The sequence below is a fragment of the Neoarius graeffei genome, chromosome 1 (assembly GCF_027579695.1).
Source record: "Neoarius graeffei isolate fNeoGra1 chromosome 1, fNeoGra1.pri, whole genome shotgun sequence".
NCBI lineage: Eukaryota > Metazoa > Chordata > Actinopteri > Siluriformes > Ariidae > Neoarius > Neoarius graeffei.
Window position 1 is genome coordinate 48,480,384 of NC_083569.1, and position 18,565 is coordinate 48,498,948.

General features: G+C 39.3%; 2 protein-coding genes across 4 annotated transcripts in view; both read left to right on the forward strand.

The window, feature by feature from the left end:
- Window positions 1-4,245, forward strand: part of smchd1 (structural maintenance of chromosomes flexible hinge domain containing 1) — a 127,324-nt gene extending 123,079 nt beyond the window's left edge. For both annotated transcript variants that reach the window (XM_060932905.1, XM_060932911.1), the window contains exons 47-49: window positions 1,337-1,495; window positions 2,707-2,817; window positions 3,354-4,245. In XM_060932905.1, coding sequence (XP_060788888.1) covers window positions 1,337-1,495; window positions 2,707-2,817; window positions 3,354-3,361 — 278 coding nt within the window. In that variant the 3' untranslated portion in view covers window positions 3,362-4,245. The remainder of the gene's footprint in view (window positions 1-1,336; window positions 1,496-2,706; window positions 2,818-3,353) is intronic.
- A 2,492-nt stretch (window positions 4,246-6,737) lies between these two features.
- The window catches only part of emilin2b (elastin microfibril interfacer 2b), a 37,041-nt gene continuing 25,213 nt past the window's right edge, over window positions 6,738-18,565 (forward strand). For both annotated transcript variants that reach the window (XM_060932957.1, XM_060932961.1), the window contains exons 1-4: window positions 6,738-6,984; window positions 7,728-7,850; window positions 15,295-15,485; window positions 15,734-17,248. In XM_060932957.1, the coding sequence (XP_060788940.1) occupies window positions 6,842-6,984; window positions 7,728-7,850; window positions 15,295-15,485; window positions 15,734-17,248 (1,972 nt within the window). In that variant the 5' untranslated portion in view covers window positions 6,738-6,841. The remainder of the gene's footprint in view (window positions 6,985-7,727; window positions 7,851-15,294; window positions 15,486-15,733; window positions 17,249-18,565) is intronic.

Consider the following 18,565-nt stretch of genomic DNA (forward strand, 5'->3'; position numbering starts at 1 on the left):
CGTGGGAAGATTGAATCGTGAACCCAATATCGTGAATCAAATCGAATTGTAATTTGGGTGAATCGTTACATGCCTACTCTACACAGACAGTAACCTGAGCTCAGGACCGATTATGGGGACCCTCGGGCTGTGACGTGGCAACACTACCCACTCTGCCATTGTTGTGCCCTGGTGAAATGTTGCTTTTTGTAAATTTACACTTGCATTTGATTATAGTGTGTATGAAATCTTTTTGTTTTAATCTCATATATATATATACTGAGGTAACAGTTTATTCGGTGCACCTGTTGAGTACTTAATAAACTGGTATCTCGGTGGTGTCAATGAACAAGGCAGCATTTTATTATGTAAAGGATTTACCTAGCTTGAAGTTGTCGAGGTTTACTGACCTAAACTTGTCCTCATAGTATGATACAGGGTGTTTTCAAAAAATGTGATATTTCACAATCTAATAACGTTGCCAGTTCTCGTTCAGTTGACCTCAAATTTTAACAGCATGTGTGGAAACAGGTCAAAATTTTGTTGAATTTTTTTTTTTTTTTTTTATCTTTTTAGGTATAGAAATGCCATTCACTGGAAAAGAAAAGGCGTTTTGTGTGTTAGAGTACGCTTGAACACAGTCGAGCAAGACTGTGCAGCTTGCATTTATGAGAGAATTCTCTAAAAATGTACCAACTGCAATGCAGATTTGGACATGGCACAAAAAGTTCAAAGAGGAAGGCTGTCTGTGTGTTTGTGTCTCAGGCGGTGCGCGTATTGAAAATTTGTGAAATCGTTCATGGAATCCACGTACTTTTTGAATTTCTCAATTCAGATTTTGAGGAATAAATCTTATATTGCTCAACATTAAGCCTGTTCAGTTTCATTTACCTAGACTGTGTAGTTTCTGGGATATTTAATATCAAAATAATGTCAAATTTTTGCAAACACCCTGTACTTCAGAAATGCATTCCGGTAGGCATTGTTGAATCTCAGAAGCAGATGCATACTGTACAGTCAATCTTCAAGAAGTCCAAAACCTCACTAACTACTATGTGTGATTATTATCTCCCCACCCCCAAATGTCTTACTTTGATCACAGATAACTATGTACCATAGTAAAATGGAATTAAGACGAATTGATTGAATTTATGATCTGATACCAGCTGCCAAAATGGCCCAGATGCAAATGGACCATCACATCATCAAAATAGAAAAGAGTACTTATACTCTCTGTACAAAAGTTTTAAAATGTTTTTTTTTAAATGACCAAATAAAAAAAACATTAATAACAAGAAGTCAGCAGAACTGACTAAAGTGTGTGTGTGTGTGTGTGTGTGTGTGTGTGTGTGTGTAGAGCTGCTGCAACAGTACTCTCTAGCTATACAGAAGGCAGTACAGGTCAAGGTTGATTATGAGCACCACATAGAGTATCTACAAAGTCCTAAGATGAAACAGACGCAGCAGGAGCTCCAACAGCAAGAGAAGGAGCTCCATGACATCGAGCAAAAACTTGGTGGGTGGATGAGGAGTTATATGTGAATTTTTGGAGTGTGGTCTTTATGTATAGTGTTTGTGTAGTAAGTGTATGTGTCCTTGAGAGTCTGTATGTGATATATATAAACTCAACAAAAATAAAAACTTTACACTCGTTTCAAAGTCAATAATTTGAACATTTTGGAAAATAGGTTTGAAATAACGATTGTATTTAATTATCTTGTCATTAAAGATGCTATAGCATACAGATCATGTTTGTCATGGAATCGGTTCCACCGGAAATGCGATGACAATGTCCATGATCAAAAACTGTGAGTCACAACTTAATGAAATCATGTCAATATCGGGTGTGTCCTCCATGGGCGTTCACAACTGCGATACAACGTCTCCTCATGGATTGGATGATGCGTCTGAACACAGCTTGGGGAATGCGCCGCCATATTTGTACCAGCATGGCACCAAGCTCCTGCAAGCTCTGTGGAGGGTTCCAGTGGTTCCTGTGGTGCCAGTTTGATGGAGACGTGTCTGGAGATTATGGATGGTCTGTCGACTGCATCCCATAACCCTCGCAACGTCAGTGACGGATGTTCCCGTATTCAGCATGCCAATGGCACGTTCACGCTGAATGTTTGACAGTCGTGGCATTGCAAATTAACGAATAATTAACCATAACGCTTGTTTTTCTGAGATGACACACTACTCTGCTACCGTGAGATCAATTGCACATGTATCAATAGGTCACGTCACTTGTGTCACGTGGAAACGTGATTTTTAGCGTGCAGTGCTCTCGCACGTGCTACGTAGGCCCGACCAGTAGAATGAATGTGTGACGTAATGCCCTTGACAATGCATTTAACCATAATCACAACAAGAACTCTTTCAAGAAAAGTTTCTAAACACTATTTGAAAAATAATGAGTGTCAAGTTTTTATTTTTGCTGTGTATGTGTGTGTATGTATGTGTGTGTGTGTGTGTGTATGTATATATATATATATATATATATATATATATATATATATATATATATATATATATAATGTGTGTGTATATATAAAAAATTGCCCCCCCCCAATAATTTCGTCTCTGTTTTAAGTTTTTAAGTAGCCCTTCAATAATTACCATGCATGTTTGGTCATGCAGTAAAATAGTTGATGGACAGATAAAAAGCAGTAAAGTATTTAGATGAGTTGATTGTGTGCTCGCATGCTCAAACTTATGCTTTCTTTACAGCCAGCACTCCTGTGCGCACTTCTCCTGGTTCCTTAAAAAGAAACCTTCAAGATGATGTTGATGCGTCCCTTCCGGCAAAAAGGGTTCGACGTAAAACTCGAAAACTACTGGGTATGATTTTTTTTTATTTAAGTTAGTCCATAAAAATTCTGACAACGTGTATGGAAGCTTCAACAGTAGACCACTGTTCAGCATTAGCTACTCCATGTTTTTCCTAGTACTAAGTAAGCTATGCAGTTGAGCTGGATTTAATCACATAGCCCAGTGGTTGAAAGTGAGATGGTAAAAGAGATAAACAGCCCATGTTGTTGATACCAACAAAGGAAAAGCTAATGGTGCCTCGAGCAAATTCTTTTCCTTATGGGAACCAAATTACTGGACTGTGATTCATGTGTCCAATTAAATGAGTCGTTGTACCAGTAATCAGATTTCTAAGATTCTTTGTTTAGCCAGATTGTATTGACACTCTCAGGTTTTGAATTTGTGCATAAATTTTGCTGTTTTGGACTAAACTAAAACTCTGAATTTTCCATTTATGGAGATTTGAGAGTGTCTCAACTATTGTAACCTCAGAACTGTCAAAAATGATATCACTAATTTTGAATACTTGTCAGCATTTTCACTTTTATCTTTTGTTTCTCTTACAGATTTTTAAACGGCATCATCTCAGACCAACAAGCAAAATAATCACAAAATAAACTGTTTATATTAACTGCTGCAACATTTTAGAAAAAGATGTTGTTTTATAATTTTCTATCAAAGAGTGAAGTATTTCTGTTTCCCGTCTTTAGTACCTGTTTTTAGTTGGAGCATTTTGTGTGTACGTGTATTAGTACCAGTCAAAGGATTGGACACGCTCTAATTCACTGTTTTGTTTTTTGTTTGTTTGGGGGGGGATTCATTATTTTTATTAGATACTTCATGTCTTAAAGTAATGATGGATGTCGTTTCTCTTTACTTAGTTGAGCGGTTCTTGACATAATATGGATTATTACAGTTGTGGAATAGGGCTATTTACTGTATTTTTATTATTTCCTGTTTACTGTTTGATCTCAAACGCATTAAGGAATTCCCCTAATTAACTTTTGACGAGGCACAGCTGTTAATTGAAAAGCATTCCAGGTGACTACCTCATGAAGCTGGTTAAGATAATGCCGATAGTGTGGAAAGCATCATCAAGGTAAACGCTGGCTACTCTGAAGAATCTAAAATATGAAACAGATATGGTTTCGTACATTTTTTTAAACCACATAATTCCATGTATGTTCCATGTGTTATTTCATAGTTTGATGTCTTTTAGTATTGTTCTATAATGTAGGAAATAGTCAAAATACAGAAAAATCTATGAATGAGTAGGGGTGTCTAAACATTTGACTGGTACTATATGTAAAAGTAATTATTGTTACATATTTTATATGTCAAACTGATTTTCTTTGATTTAAATGGAAAGGGAACTTAAGTTATGGACCATGTCCATGCTGATCTTTGTATGTTTTTTTTGTATGTCAAGAAAGAAGGAAAATATATGTTTTTACTTAATACAGTCTCCTTTAATTACTGAAAATAATAATTTAACAGTATATGATTTACTTCCTGTTATATTTTCAAAATTAGCCTTAACTGATCAAATCTTTGTTCAGGTAATTAAACAAATAAATAAATTGGTTAGTTAGTTAAATTCTTTCCACTCTGTCTTCAACTGCTTGATTGGTGTGCTAGGGCACATTTAGGCTACGTTTACACTAGACCGTATCTGTCTCGTTTTCTTCGCGGATGCACTGTCCGTTTACATTAAACCACCTGGAAACGGGAATCCGCCAGCGTCCACGTATTCAATCCAGATCGTGTCAGCTCCGGTGCTGTGTAAACATTCAAAATACACGGATATGCTGTGCTGAGCTCTAGCTGGCGTCTCATTGGACAACGTCACTGTGACATCCACCTTCCTGATTCGCTGGCGTTGGTCATGTGACGCGACTGCTGAAAAACGGCGCGGACTTCTGCCTTGTATCACCTTTCATTAATGAGTATAAAAGTATGAAAATACTGCAAATACTGATGCAAATACTGCCCATTGTGTAGTTATGATTGTCTTTAGGCTTGCCATCCTTCCACTTGCAAGTAGTAAGTGATATGCGCTGGGATCACACACACAGCGGCTCAGTCCCGAATCGTGGCTCGTGCACTTCACTCGCGCGCTGTGTGAGCTGCGCAGGGCCGGAGTGCGCACCCTCCAGAGGGCACTCGCTGTTCAGGACGGAGTGATTTGGAGCGCAGGATGCCTGCGGAGCCGAGCGTATCCATGTATTGGCGTTGCTGTGTGCACGGCTAACGGTTTTAGTGTAAACGCGAATCGTTTTAAGAACATTAATCTGATGATCCGCTGATTCGACGTAATGTAAACGTAGCCTTAGAGACTCCATACCTTTCTGGTGGGTATTTTGGTTTAAATTACTGCACAGGGGTGGGTATCCCAAAAGCCTCTTAATGCTAAGAGCATCTTAACTAGGAGAGAGGGTGCTCATTGTGCTGCTCGCTCTACCATTTAACGATGATCTTTTTGCTACGATGCTTTTGGGAAACTCGGCACAGATTAGCAGAAAAGTCTTTGCTCATTGCCTGTGCATATTTGCTCAGTAGACCTATTCAGTGATATACTGGAGTGTTCATGATGGAGCCCTGCTCGTAACTTCCTTTCTTAAATAATAATAATAATAATAATTATTATTATTATTATTATTATTATTATTATTAAGCGTGGGAATAGGATCCTAATGATTGGCCATGCTTCGGTGACGCGAGGAACGAGATGATTTACAGGGTTGTGTTAAGCTTCTTAATGCTAAGAGCGTCTTAACTAGGAGAGAGCGAGAGAGAGTGTGTGTGTTCATTGTGCTGCTCGCTGTACCATTTAACGATGATCTTTGTGCTGCTGATGCTTTTGGAAAACCCAGCCCAGTTTAGTAATGTAAGATGAGTAATAAATGAGTCTGATATTCAACAGAATTCATTCCTAAAGTAAAACAAAAATAAGTTAATTTCAGTTTTTGTAGAAAAGCGTATCCTCAGTCTCCTTGTGGGCACAAGTCAAGTTTATTTGTATAGCGCTTTTAACAATAGACATTGTCGCAAAGCAGCTTTACAGAATTTGAATGACTTTAAACACGAGCCAATTTTATCCCTAATCTATCCCCAATGATCAAAACTGTGGCAACAGTGGCAAGGAAAAACTCCCTCAGACGACATGAGGAAGAAACCTCGAGAGGAACCAGACTCAAAAGGGAACCCATCCTCATTTGGGCAACAACAGACAACATGATTGTAACATTAACAGTTTTAACATGAAGTCAGTTTCGTTGATGTTATAAACTCTTCATTGATGGAAACTTGAGTGCAAAACTGTTCATGACAACTGCAGTCCTAAAGTTAGCAAGTCAACTGTAGTCCTCAGCCATAAAAGCATTACTGTAAGTGTCCAGAGCGTCTTCCAAGTGTGACTTTCAACTGTCCATATGGGGCCGTCCTCCACAGGAGCGATGTGATGAGACTCTGACCAGACATAGGGCATCAGGATGGATCAGGCAGGTCTGAGGAGCAGAAGAGGTCAGCATCTCGATCCCAGGATTGACATGTAACTCAACAGATCCTAAAGACCTAGGGCTTAAAGATCACGTTGCCATGCTTTAATGAACTGGGGACACTTGTCTTTCTGGAGGAATATCACCTGCAAAACTCCGGTTTGTCACTTGATTTTGGATGAACTGTTGGAGTTTATTATCCGATGTTGACATAAAGGATGTGAGGGCTTTCTTGCACGCGCACAGAGAAATGAATCCACAGTGGTTACAGACTGATGAATGAATCTGATGAATGAAATCATGATTTAATGTAAAACTCAGATGGAACATTGGAACTGCGCACGCGCGCACACAGTGCTTGGGTGGATTGTACAGGTAGAATCGGGAATCATTGGAGCTGGACAGAAGGGGTGTGTGTGTGTTAATAAACTGCAGTAAAACTGACGGGGGTGGAGAGCTTAAACACCCCCCACACACACACACACAGCGCAACAGTCGGTCTCACACACCCATCAACTTGCACTTTTCTCTCTTATTCACTGGCGAGCTGTTTGAAGATGAGGTATGCGTGTGTTTGCTCCATGCTGCCGTCTGCAGCGGTTCTTATGCTCACTTTTTCATTCACCTTCGGCACTCCGTCCATATACAGTTTATTCCAAGGTGCCTCGTATTCCAGCTCGGTCCCTAAACAACGCGGCAAGTAAGTGTCTGTCTTTTCTTTAGAGAGTGCTGGAAGTTTAAATCTTGGCTATAAAGAAGTGCTTTACGCAGTTTAATGCACAAGTTAATGTTACCCTAAGATGATTTGTTTATCCTTTTTTCTATACTCTCAGAAATAAATAAGCTTTGCTTTTCTTCATCGAATAGATGATACCATACCTTGTACCTTTTAATGTGTTTATACCTACATAACTGGATCTCAAGGATCACTAAAGTATCTTTCAAAGCTTTAAACGCTAATTAAAGGTACACCACATACACCTTCCCAGATACTAAAGGCATTAAAGATGTTACTAACCAAAGCGACAAGGGGGGGGAAGTACAATTAAGTACCTTTTATTTCTGAGAGTGTATGAAACACTGCTTTAACACATTTATACCCATACAAGCACATTGTTTTACAATATTTCATGCTAACCATGTATAAACCATAATATAGTGGTAACTGTTTTTATTACATTTAGCTGTGATATAACAATAGTTTTAATTTTGCTGAATAGGTGCTACTATTGGATTATCTCATTACCTACTCAGTTCAGCTTGGTTCAAATCAAACAAATCTCTGAGCATACAGAATCATATAGTCAGTTTAATGTGAGGTGCCTTTGGCTATGTTTTTAAGTAGTTTATACTGTCTTATTATATAGCCTCAATGCTCGGATGAGCACATGATGTGATTATTGCATTATTTCTTGCTGGTTCTTTTTACATGTTGTGGCACAGAAACTGGTGTGCCTTCATAGTGCACAAGAACGTGACGTGTGCTGTGCTGGGAGTGACGGAACATGTGGAGTCTGACCATGCACCCTGTCCTGAACATCAGCCCCATTGTTTTCAAACTGGAATGTAAGTTCGACTAGAACAGATACATGGGTACACGGTTTTATTGATCACCTTGGTTCTCAAGTAATGAAGAGACCAGAGATTCATGCTGGCTGGTACTTGACTCTGAATTTAGGCAGCATTAGCAGTAGTAGTCCTGTTCTTACTTGTTCTCTAAACTGTTAGATATAGCTCGGTCTACGACAAAGGATAAATCTTGTTAAATCACATGAATCCTGAAACGAGTAGTGTGGTAATAAGTCAAATTAACACTATTTTCCACTTGCCAAAAATACATTTGATCAGCCAAGTCATGTTTGATGTGTGACTACTTTTTATTTTGCTCTAGAACGGTGAGGCTATGCAAGTTTGTATGATCAAAAATAACCTGCATGCCCAAATCGTTATGCATCAAATTGTTAGTTCTCAATTTTCAACTGATTTTGTCCAAATATCAGGCACTTCAAGCTGCATTCATGATAATACTGAGTCCTCTATTCTTTTTAACTCTCTTGCCTCAGAACTATCCACCTCAGAGCATTCACACAACCTCAACTGTTTGAGGTTGGAAATGGATCCATCGAAAAATCAGTTTATGCTGCTCTATGAATACTCAAGTTTTCAACCAGTTTTTGGACTTCATGCACAAATATTAAAGAAGCGTAGAAAAGCAGGACGTTATTTCTTAATTAATCTACATTATATTATATTATAATGTATGTAATTGCACAACAGAAAAACATTATCATTTATTTATTCAATCAATCAATCTAGAAGTCAGCATAAAGCCCACTATTGTTTTCACTTTTCACTGTGACTTCAGCTTTGTTGAACCTTTGGAACAGCAATTTGGAAAAGTTTGACCTCTTGAGAAATTGATTTTCCGAGTGGGAATTATAAAGTGGAGGATTGCTCAAACTGATTTGCCCTGTTCCCACTCACGAATAATCCAAGAAACGTGTGGCTTTCTGGTACAAATCTATTTAAACTATGGAAGGCATTCAGTTCCAGTCCATTTTTGTAGATTATACTCATACTGTGTCCTAAACCAAGGGTTCTCAAAGTTTTGCAGGCAGGGACCCTTTTAATTGTTGTGTAATATGTTTGGCTATTTATTGGAGGTGTAGAGCTTTAATTTTTAAGCTTTCTACTAACAGAATATTTTATTAAAATTATGTTTAGAATTAGACGTTAATTACAGGAATGCTTTTTTGCATGGTGTTGAGGTTTGGATTAAACTCTTTCAAGTGACCCACTGGTGGTGCAGTGGTCATCACTGTCGCCTCACAGCAAGCAGGTTCTGGGTTCAAGCCTGCCAGGCAATACTATGTGGCGTTTGCATGTTCCCTGCGGGCCTGCGTGAACTTTCTTGGGGTGCTCTGGTTTCTTCCCACAGTCCAGAGACATGCAGATTAGGTCAACTGGCTACTCTAAATTACCCATAGGTATGAATGTGAGTGTGAATGGCTGTCTGGCTGTCTCTCTGTGTTAGTCCTGTGATAGATTGGTGACCTGTTCAGAGTGTGCCCCGCCACTTGCCCAATGTCAGCTGGGATTGGCTCCAGCTCACCTGCAATGGCTACTTGGCATAGAAAATAAATGAATGACTGAAGTGACCCACCAGTCACACTGGCTAATTAAATAATATTGGCTGGCTTTTTCGTGGTATATCAGATGTATTCCATTCAGCTAGCATGATGCTGAATGAGTCGAAGACGAGTAGCTGAATGGAATACATCTGATATACCATGAAAAAGCCAGCCGATGATGATGATGATTATTATTATTATTATTACACATGCACATTCAATGGAACAATTATAGATTTTACAAGAAGTTAAGAACAGGGGGGTAACTTGCCAATGCTGATTCTGATCAAATTTAATTCAGTGTTCTGTCAATCCAATGTACAAAGTCAAAGTTCTAACAATAAAAATGGTACAAGTCCAAAAAGCCTGAACAACAACCCAACTTGTATACAAGCTATATACAAGTTGACGGTTCAAGTTCACTTACTTTTGGTCAGAGTTAATTGTTACATTGCAGTTGTTCAAAACAAAAGGGCTTTGTTGAGTGAAGTCCACGTGTTAAGTCCTCTTGTAAGTCTTCGTCACTTTTTTCCTCACCTCCAAGTAGAACTTTGACAATATTTCCGCTATTGCTCTCTTTTCCAGTTTATGTCCGTTGGTCTGTTTTTCTCTTGTAAATATGTGTGAAGAATATCCAGTGAAATTTTGGTAGACTTTTGGGTGTTCAGCGTGTCTTTCTTTTTAAGTCTTCCGCTTTTAATGAAGCAAACCTCGTGGCCATGTTTGTTTACAAACTGTCAGTCACTCTCTCGTGCAGAAGTTTTACGTCTATGACATGTCTCTTTTCCAGTTTTTTTTATGTCCATTGGTCTGTTTTTCTCTTGTAACTATGTGTGAAGAATATATAATGAAGTTTTGATAGCCTTTCTGGTGTTCAGCACGTCTTGAGTTTCAGTTTATTTATTTAGTGCTTAAACCGAGCACTGAATTAACTCCATCTTCTCTTTCTCCCAGCTGACAAAGAAATTGCTGCTGCACATGTGCACAATAAAGTTTTGTCATTGGATCTTCGCGTGTGACGTCGTGTTGTCTTGACAATGTGCAATATTATAACAGTATTGCATGCTCACTCTCCATTGGGGAGAGTGGCGTAATACATGGAGGATAAGCGATAATATTACATGCTATCAATAAACCCACTAGAAGGGAATAGAATACATGTTTTTATTCCATAGAAAAAGTGGCCCGTGTGTATAATATTATAATATAAGAAGTATAATATTAAATCCAATAACTTGGATAATGGTGGGTTTTCTGGTTTTTCCGTAACTGCAGCAAACAAGTGAATAAAATAAATGGACCCCTGGCTATGCTAAAAAGACCCTACTTTATTAACCATGATCCGAAACCATATCACCATTAAGTCTGCATGACATTGTTTCAGAATTATATGCAGTTTCATGCACATATTTAGAAAAAAAGCTTTTTTTGGTGCAGTAGACTTAAATTTCTTTTTAACTAGCCTTTGGCAAATCTAGTGCATCAGACTTTTGGCTGACTAAAATTTTGCAATTTTGAGTAACCAAATTATTACTTTTTTATTCATCCTGCTAAATGTTGTCCATGTTTTCCTTACACACACACACTTCTTGCAACCACACACTAGCTGACAAAAGACAGAAACAGACTTTTCACCCAATACATGTGTGTGGCTGCATATTGCATGAGATGACCTGAGATAAGGTCAGGGTAGATAATCAGGACATTCCTTTAGGAATAGCCAACACAGCATAGCCAGATCAGACATATTGATTACTCGCTTAAGTAGTGGATTGCTTATGTCTTTTAGAAGCCATCTACTGTAACTTTGACAATATTAAGAGGGCACTGTAGATATGAAGAATATGGCAAAAACATCAGTTAAGGCAGTTATTCTTATTCTGAAGTCAAGGGATCTGCCAGGAATTTTACTATGATGGTGGATTAAAATGGGGGGGGGGATATAATCTTATTGTAATGTTAATATCTCAAAAAAAGATTACAGTAATACAACCCGATTCCAAAAAAGTTGGGACAAAGTACAAATTGTAAATAAAAATGGAATGCAATGATGCGGAAGTTTCAAAATTCCGTATTTTATTCAGAATAGAACATGGATGACATACAGTGGGGCAAAAAAGTATTTAGTCAGTCACCAATTGTGCAAGTTCTCCCACTTAAAAAGATGAGAGAGGCCTGTAATTTTCATCATAGGTATACCTCAACTATGAGAGACAAAATGAGAAAAAAAAATCCAGAAAATCACATTGTCTGATTTTTAAAGAATTTATTTGCAAATTATGGTGGAAAATAAGTATTTGGTCAATAACAAAAGTTCATCTCAATACTTTGTTATATACCCTTTGTTGGCAATGACAGAGGTCAAATGTTTTCTGTAATTCTTCACAAGGTTTCCACACACTGTTGCTGGTATATTGGCCCATTCCTCCACGCAGATCTCCTCTAGAGCAGTGATGTTTTGGAGCTGTCTCTGGGCAACACAGACTTTCAACTCCCTCCAAAGATGTTCTTTGGGGTTGAGATCTGGAGACTGGCTAGGCCACTCCAGGACCTTGAAATGCTTCTTACGAAGCCACTCCTTCATTGCCCAGGCGGTGTGTTTGGGATCATTGTCATGCTGAAAGACCCAGCCACGTTTCATCTTCAATGCCCTTGCTGATGGAAGGAGGTTTTCACTCAAAATCTCATGATACATGGCCCCATTCATTCTTTCCTTTACACGGATCAGTCGTCCTGGTCCCTTTGCAGAAAAACAGCCCCAAAGCATGATGTTTCCACCCCCATGCTTCACAGTAGGTATGGTGTTCTTTGGATGCAACTCAGCATTCTTTCTCCTCCAAACACGACAAGTTGAGTTTTTACTAAAAAGTTCTATTTTGGTTTCATCTGACCATATGACATTCTCCCAATCCTCTTCTGGATCATCCAAATGCTCTCTAGCAAACTTCAGACGGGCCTGGACATGTACTGGCTTAAGCAGGGGGATACGTCTGGCACTGCAGGATTTGAGTCCCTGGCGGCGTAGTGTGTTACTGATGGTAGCCTTTGTTACTTTGGTCCCAGCTCTCTGCAGGTCATTCACTAGGTCCCCCCGTGTGGTTCTGGGATTTTTGCTCACCGTTCTTGTGCTCATTTTGACCCCACGGGGTGAGATCTTGCATAGAGCCCCAGATCGAGGGAGATTATCAGTGGTCTTGTATGTCTTCCATTTTCTAATAATTGCTCCCACAGTTGATTTCTTCACACCAAGCTGCTTACCTATTGCAGATTCAGTCTTCCCAGCCTGCTGCAGGTCTACAATTTTGTTTCTGGTGTCCTTTGACAGCTCTTTGGTGTTGGCCATAGTGGAGTTTGGAGTGTGACTGTTTGAGGTTGTGGACAGGTGTCTTTTATACTGATAATGAGTTCAAACAGGTGCCATTAATACAGGTAACGAGTGGAGGACAGAGGAGCCTCTTAAAGAAGTTGTTACAGGTCTGTGAGAGCCAGAAATCTTTCTTGTTTGTAGGTGACCAAATACTTATTTTACTGAGGAATTTACCAATTAATTCATCAAAAATCCTACAATGTGATTTCCTGGATTCTTTCCCCCCATTCTGTCTCTCATAGTTGAAGTGTACCTATGATGAAAATTACAGGCCTCTCTCATCTTTTTAAGTGGGAGAACTTGCACAGTTGGTGGCTGACTAAATACTTTTTTGCCCCACTGTATCAAATGTTTAAACTGAGAAAATGTATCATTTAAAGAGAAAAAATTAGGTGATTTTAAATTTCATGACAACACAGCTCAAAAAAGTTGGGACAAGGCCATGTTTACCACTGTGAGACATCCCCTTTTCTCTTTACAACAGTCTGTAAACATCTGGGGACTGAGGAGACAAGTTGCTCAAGTTTAGGGATAGGAATGTTAACCCATTCTTGTCTAATGTAGGATTCTAGACGCTCAACTGTCTCAAGTCTTTTTTGTCGTATCTTCCGTTTTATGATGCGCCAAATGTTTTCTATGGGTGAAAGATCTGGACTGCAGGCTGGCCAGTTCAGTACCCGGACCCTTCTTCTATGCAGCCATGATGCTGTAATTGATGCAGTATGTGGTTTGGCATTGTCATGTTGGAAAATGCAAGGTCTTCCCTGAAAGAGACGTCATCTGGATGGGAGCATATGTTGCTCTAGAACCTGGATATACCTTTCAGCATTGATGGTGTCTTTCCAGATGTCTAAGCTGCCCATGCCACACACACTAATGCAACCCCATACCATCAAAGATGCAGGCTTCTGAACTGAGCGGTGATAACAACTTGAGTCATCCTTCTCCTCTTTAGTCCGGATGTCACGGCGTCCCTGATTTCCATAAAGAACTTCACATTTTGATTCGTCTGACCACAGAACAGTTTTCCACTTTGCCACGGTCCATTTTAAATGAGCCTTGGCCCAGAGAAGACGTCTGCACTTCTGGCTCATGTTTAGATACGGCGGCTTCTTTGAACTATAGAGTTTTAGCTGGCAACGGCGGATGGCACGGTGAATTGTGTTCACAGATAATGTTCTCTGGAAATATTCCTGAGCCCATTTTGTGATTTCCAATACAGAAGCATGCCTGTATGTGATGCAGTGCCGTCTAAGGGCCCAAAGATCACGGGCACCCAGTATGGTTTTCCGGCCTTGACCCTTACGCACAGAGATTCTTCCAGATTCTCTGAATCTTTTGATGATATTATGCACTGTAGATGATATGTTCAAACTCTTTGCAATTTTACACTGTCGAACTCCTTTCTGATATTGCTCCACTATTTGTCGGCGCAGAATTAGGGGGATTGGTGATCCTCTTCCCGTCTTTACTTCTGAGAGCCGCTGCCACTCCAAGATGCTCTTTTTATACCCAGTCATGTTAATGACCTATTGCCAATTGACCTAATGAGTTGCAATTTGGTCCTCCAGCTGTTCCTTTTTTTGTACCTTTAACTTTTCCAGCCTCTTATTGCCCCTGTCCCAACTTTTTTGAGACGTGTTGCTGTCATGAAATTTCAAATGAGCCAATATTTGGCATGAAATTTCAAAATGTCTCACTTTTGACATTTGATATGTTGTCTATGTTCTATTGTGAATACAATATCAGTTTTTGAGACTTTGTAAATTATTGCATTCCGTTTTTATTTACAATTTGTACTTTGTCCCAACTTTTTTGGAACCGGGGTTGTAATTGTCATGGATTGCGTCCAGCTAACAGCTAAATCTAGTTATGTGAACTGATGATATATGTTTCAAATCACTGTGATAATTTTTTTCTGGGTGGGGTTCACAGTCAAAACTGATTGGATAAATAGTCCTGGAGATGGAAAATTATAGGAAGCACTTATGTAAGGCATCCAAAAATGACTTGTCCTCTGAGTTTTACAGTTGACTTTTGGCATTCATTTTGCAAGTGCTGTGTGTGAGCTCATTCTCTCTCACTCACACACACACGCACGCGCGCACACAAAAAAAAAAGCACTGCCCCCTGCTTTGCACATCTGGAGAGCAGCTTTTTGTCAGATTTCAGTTACATCCAAATGAATTATGTACCATATACTGCGGTTATGCACCATTTCTTCTTGAATATTTTTTTTGTGTATGGTATGCATAAGGACTCATGAATATCTATGCAGACAAAATGATCATCCACAGCAGATCAGGTGCAGCTTATAACCCTCCAAAGGCTAACTCTCTTAATTATCCTCCATGGGGTATTGGAATGTTAGAATTTAGAAAACATGGTCACTTTAGCATCTATATTTGAATCACATGACGATCTATAACTATAGTTTGTGTTGTACTATATCCTGTACATATATTTTGACATCTATTTTACTTAATTGATAATTTCTTATTTGTGTATTTAGATACCGCGTTCACGCAAGACCAACATACAAGGTGGGCTACAAGCAGGTGACTGAGCTGGAATGGAGGTGTTGCCCAGGTTACCATGGTTATGACTGCATGCAGCTCAAGGATGCTCCATCACCTTCTCATATTCTCCAGGAACCACAACCAGATCTACCATCTGCCAACAAACCAAAACCGAGTGTCCTTGGTAGGACTTTTCCTGAACTATAGAAGTTTGAGAAGCCTTAGGGGAAAGTAGGACACCAAGAAGCTATGGAGACCTTTGTTAATTTTAATTTTGATGCTACCTCTATAAGCACTTAGATTTTGTGGTTTTAGTGGGTTTTTTTTTTTCATTCTGATCTCTGAGTATACACTTACTCAGAAATGGAGAAAAGCAATGTTTAATAATCAAATTTAAAATCAAGGTCATGCTAATTCCATTTCCTCTCATAGGACCAGATGTTTCCTCTGGTGCTCATGTTTGGACACAACCTGGACAAAGTGGACAAACCAGGCACCCTTGGAATGAGGATAGAGAGTCTGGAAGACAGGGGAGTCAATATGATGGTCATCGAGTTCAAGAGTTAGAAGAGGAAGTGCATCGTCTTTCTCAAAAAGTCCTTGACATGCAGGCTGCCATGACTACTGCCAATGCTAACTTGCGTCTAGATCTGCAAGAAGATGCAAGCAAGATAATCCTGAACCTACTTAGCCATCTGGGACAACCACAAGATGCTCTGACTGGAGACACTGAAAGCATTACACTGCCCTCAGACACTTTAATTTCTCCAGTTCCTGAGGAGCTTCAGAACCAGGTCACCCACCTTTCCAATACAATCGACACCAACACCAACACCATTCAGGGTCTGGAGGCTAAGCTCAAGCAGATTGAAGTCCAGGTGAACCAGCTAAAAGAGGCAGCTAGTGGTACCCCGGTTCCACTTCCTTCCTCTACCTTGGCCATTGAGTGTCCATGCCAGGCTTACATTGATGAAAAAATTCAAGCCCTCCGTGTGGAGCTGATGGAAGGAATGGACATTAAGATGGCTGATTTGAAGAAGTCCTGTGACTACAAAGTGGAGTCAATCAAAGAGCAGTGTGAGGAACAGGAAACCACCTACCTAAGTCTTACTGAACTCATTGAATCCAAAGAGGCTGACCTGCACCAGGAAATCCAGAACCTGATGCGCCTTGTTTCAAACAGCACTTCTAAAGGATTGGCAGATGCACAGTTTCAAGTTGAGATCCAGAACCTGAAGAATGCGCATCAGAGCTTGTCTAATGCTGTAAATGCAGCAAACAAGCAACAGAAGGCTTTCGAGGAGGCACTGAACACAAGGTGTAGCCTAGCAGAAAAGACTGCAGAAAACCACTGCCTCAAACTTGAGGAAAAGTTAAGAAATGAGTGGGCAAAGGAACAGGAGGCACAGAATAAAACTCTGGAGAGCAAGGTTAGTGAAGTTTTACAGGTTTTGGGAGATGTGCAATTACACACCATATCAACAGATAGCCAAAATATATTAGAGATGGGAAAACGGACACAGAGTCTGAAAGGTGAGGTGGGCTCTCTTATGCAGCAGGTTGCGCAGTTGGAGAGCTTAGTCCGAATTCTCAATGAGTCCATAAGCCATCAAAGTCATATGGATGGTTTGTATAACAAACTGGGTGAAGTGGAGGAAGCTTGTGGGAGGAACCAAGAATCAGCGAACAAAGTGGAGGAGATATTGTCTGGAATGGATGACCGGGTGGCAAATGTTGAAAGGGTCTGTGGCAGATTGGAGCCAATGTCGGATAGTCTGAAGAGAATTAAAGATGGACTCAACAAGCATGTCAATGGCCTCTGGAACTGTGTCAAAAAGCTCAACAGCACTGTCCTCACTCATTCTGCAGACATCAGCACACTGAGGGAAAATACACACACCACAGTGGGCAAACAGCATGGAACCGCCAACATGTCACAATATACAGGTATGCATGAAACAAGTGGTGCTTGGGGGAAATTAATAAAATAAAAGAGAAAAAAACACTACAGTGTGTGAGGTTATAGGAAAATAATCGATGATGGAGTAGTATGATGGTGTAGGCCCGTTATACCACTCCAAAGTTGATTATTTACCTATAACTGCATACACTTGGGGTGCTTTATTCCTGTTATACCACAGCAATTTGCCATTATTTATAAATTTTAAATATTATTGAATGGCACATCATGTTTTTTTAACCATTTATAGTTACATTTAATGTTATGGAATGTCTGCAAGACTAGTTATTATTGTTACTTACGTAAAACAGCTATAAACAGTTGTTCTCTCACATCTCTCCCCCCCCCCCCCCCGCCTTTCTGTCTTAAATTAATGCAAAAAAAAAAAAAAACAGCTTGTGTTGGAGATAAAACCTGAAATTCTCATCCTGAGGATTTTCCTGTAGTGTGAACCTTATTGACCATTACAAAGCTGACACCCAACATTCTTTCCATAAATATTAAATAAACATATCCTTACAAAAAAGTAACCATATCAAATGGAAAAAGAAAATAGAACAAGCACATTAATATAAGTGTAATTTGAATTGCACGGTCACTGATACTAAATTTATTATATTACACGTCATAATCTACATTTCCAGATATAATCTTCTACATTTCTAAATTTGTATTGTTCAGTGTCCGTATTTTTATTGCACCTTTATTCAGAATAGCATTTATTCAGACTGTATAGCTCTCACTCTTCATGTGGAACCCTGAACAGCAGCTGTGCAACACCTGGAAGTAATGCTTAGATATTGTTTTGGAATCTCCCCTATTGGTTACTGTTTGGAAAAGGATTTTACTTGGGTTTCTGTGTGTTTGTGAGAAGGTATTTAACCTTTTGTGAGGACCAAATATTCTTATACTGATTTGTGAGGACATTTTTTACTAATAAAAATTTAGCAATAAGATTTTCTTTTGGCATCATTTAGCTACAGTCATTGGAAGTACCTTGGAAAGTTGGTCAAATTAATGGGAGTACGTGTGCGCTCATAACATAGGCATTGTAGTTCACTTTCTCTGTACTCTGATTGGGGACACATGTCACCGACTTTAACAAGATGAGGCCCAGAATTGAGCCAAACATGGCCTTTTTTTTTTTTTAAAGAGTGAGAGAATTCTCCTCCTCTGACCTGTATTATAAAAACAGTAAAGATTAGCCAGCAGGCATTTAAAAACTATTGATCTCTTGGCAACACACCAGCAATTAAAGCATTAGGGATTATTTGTGGTTTTCTTACCATTTAGAGATAATTATT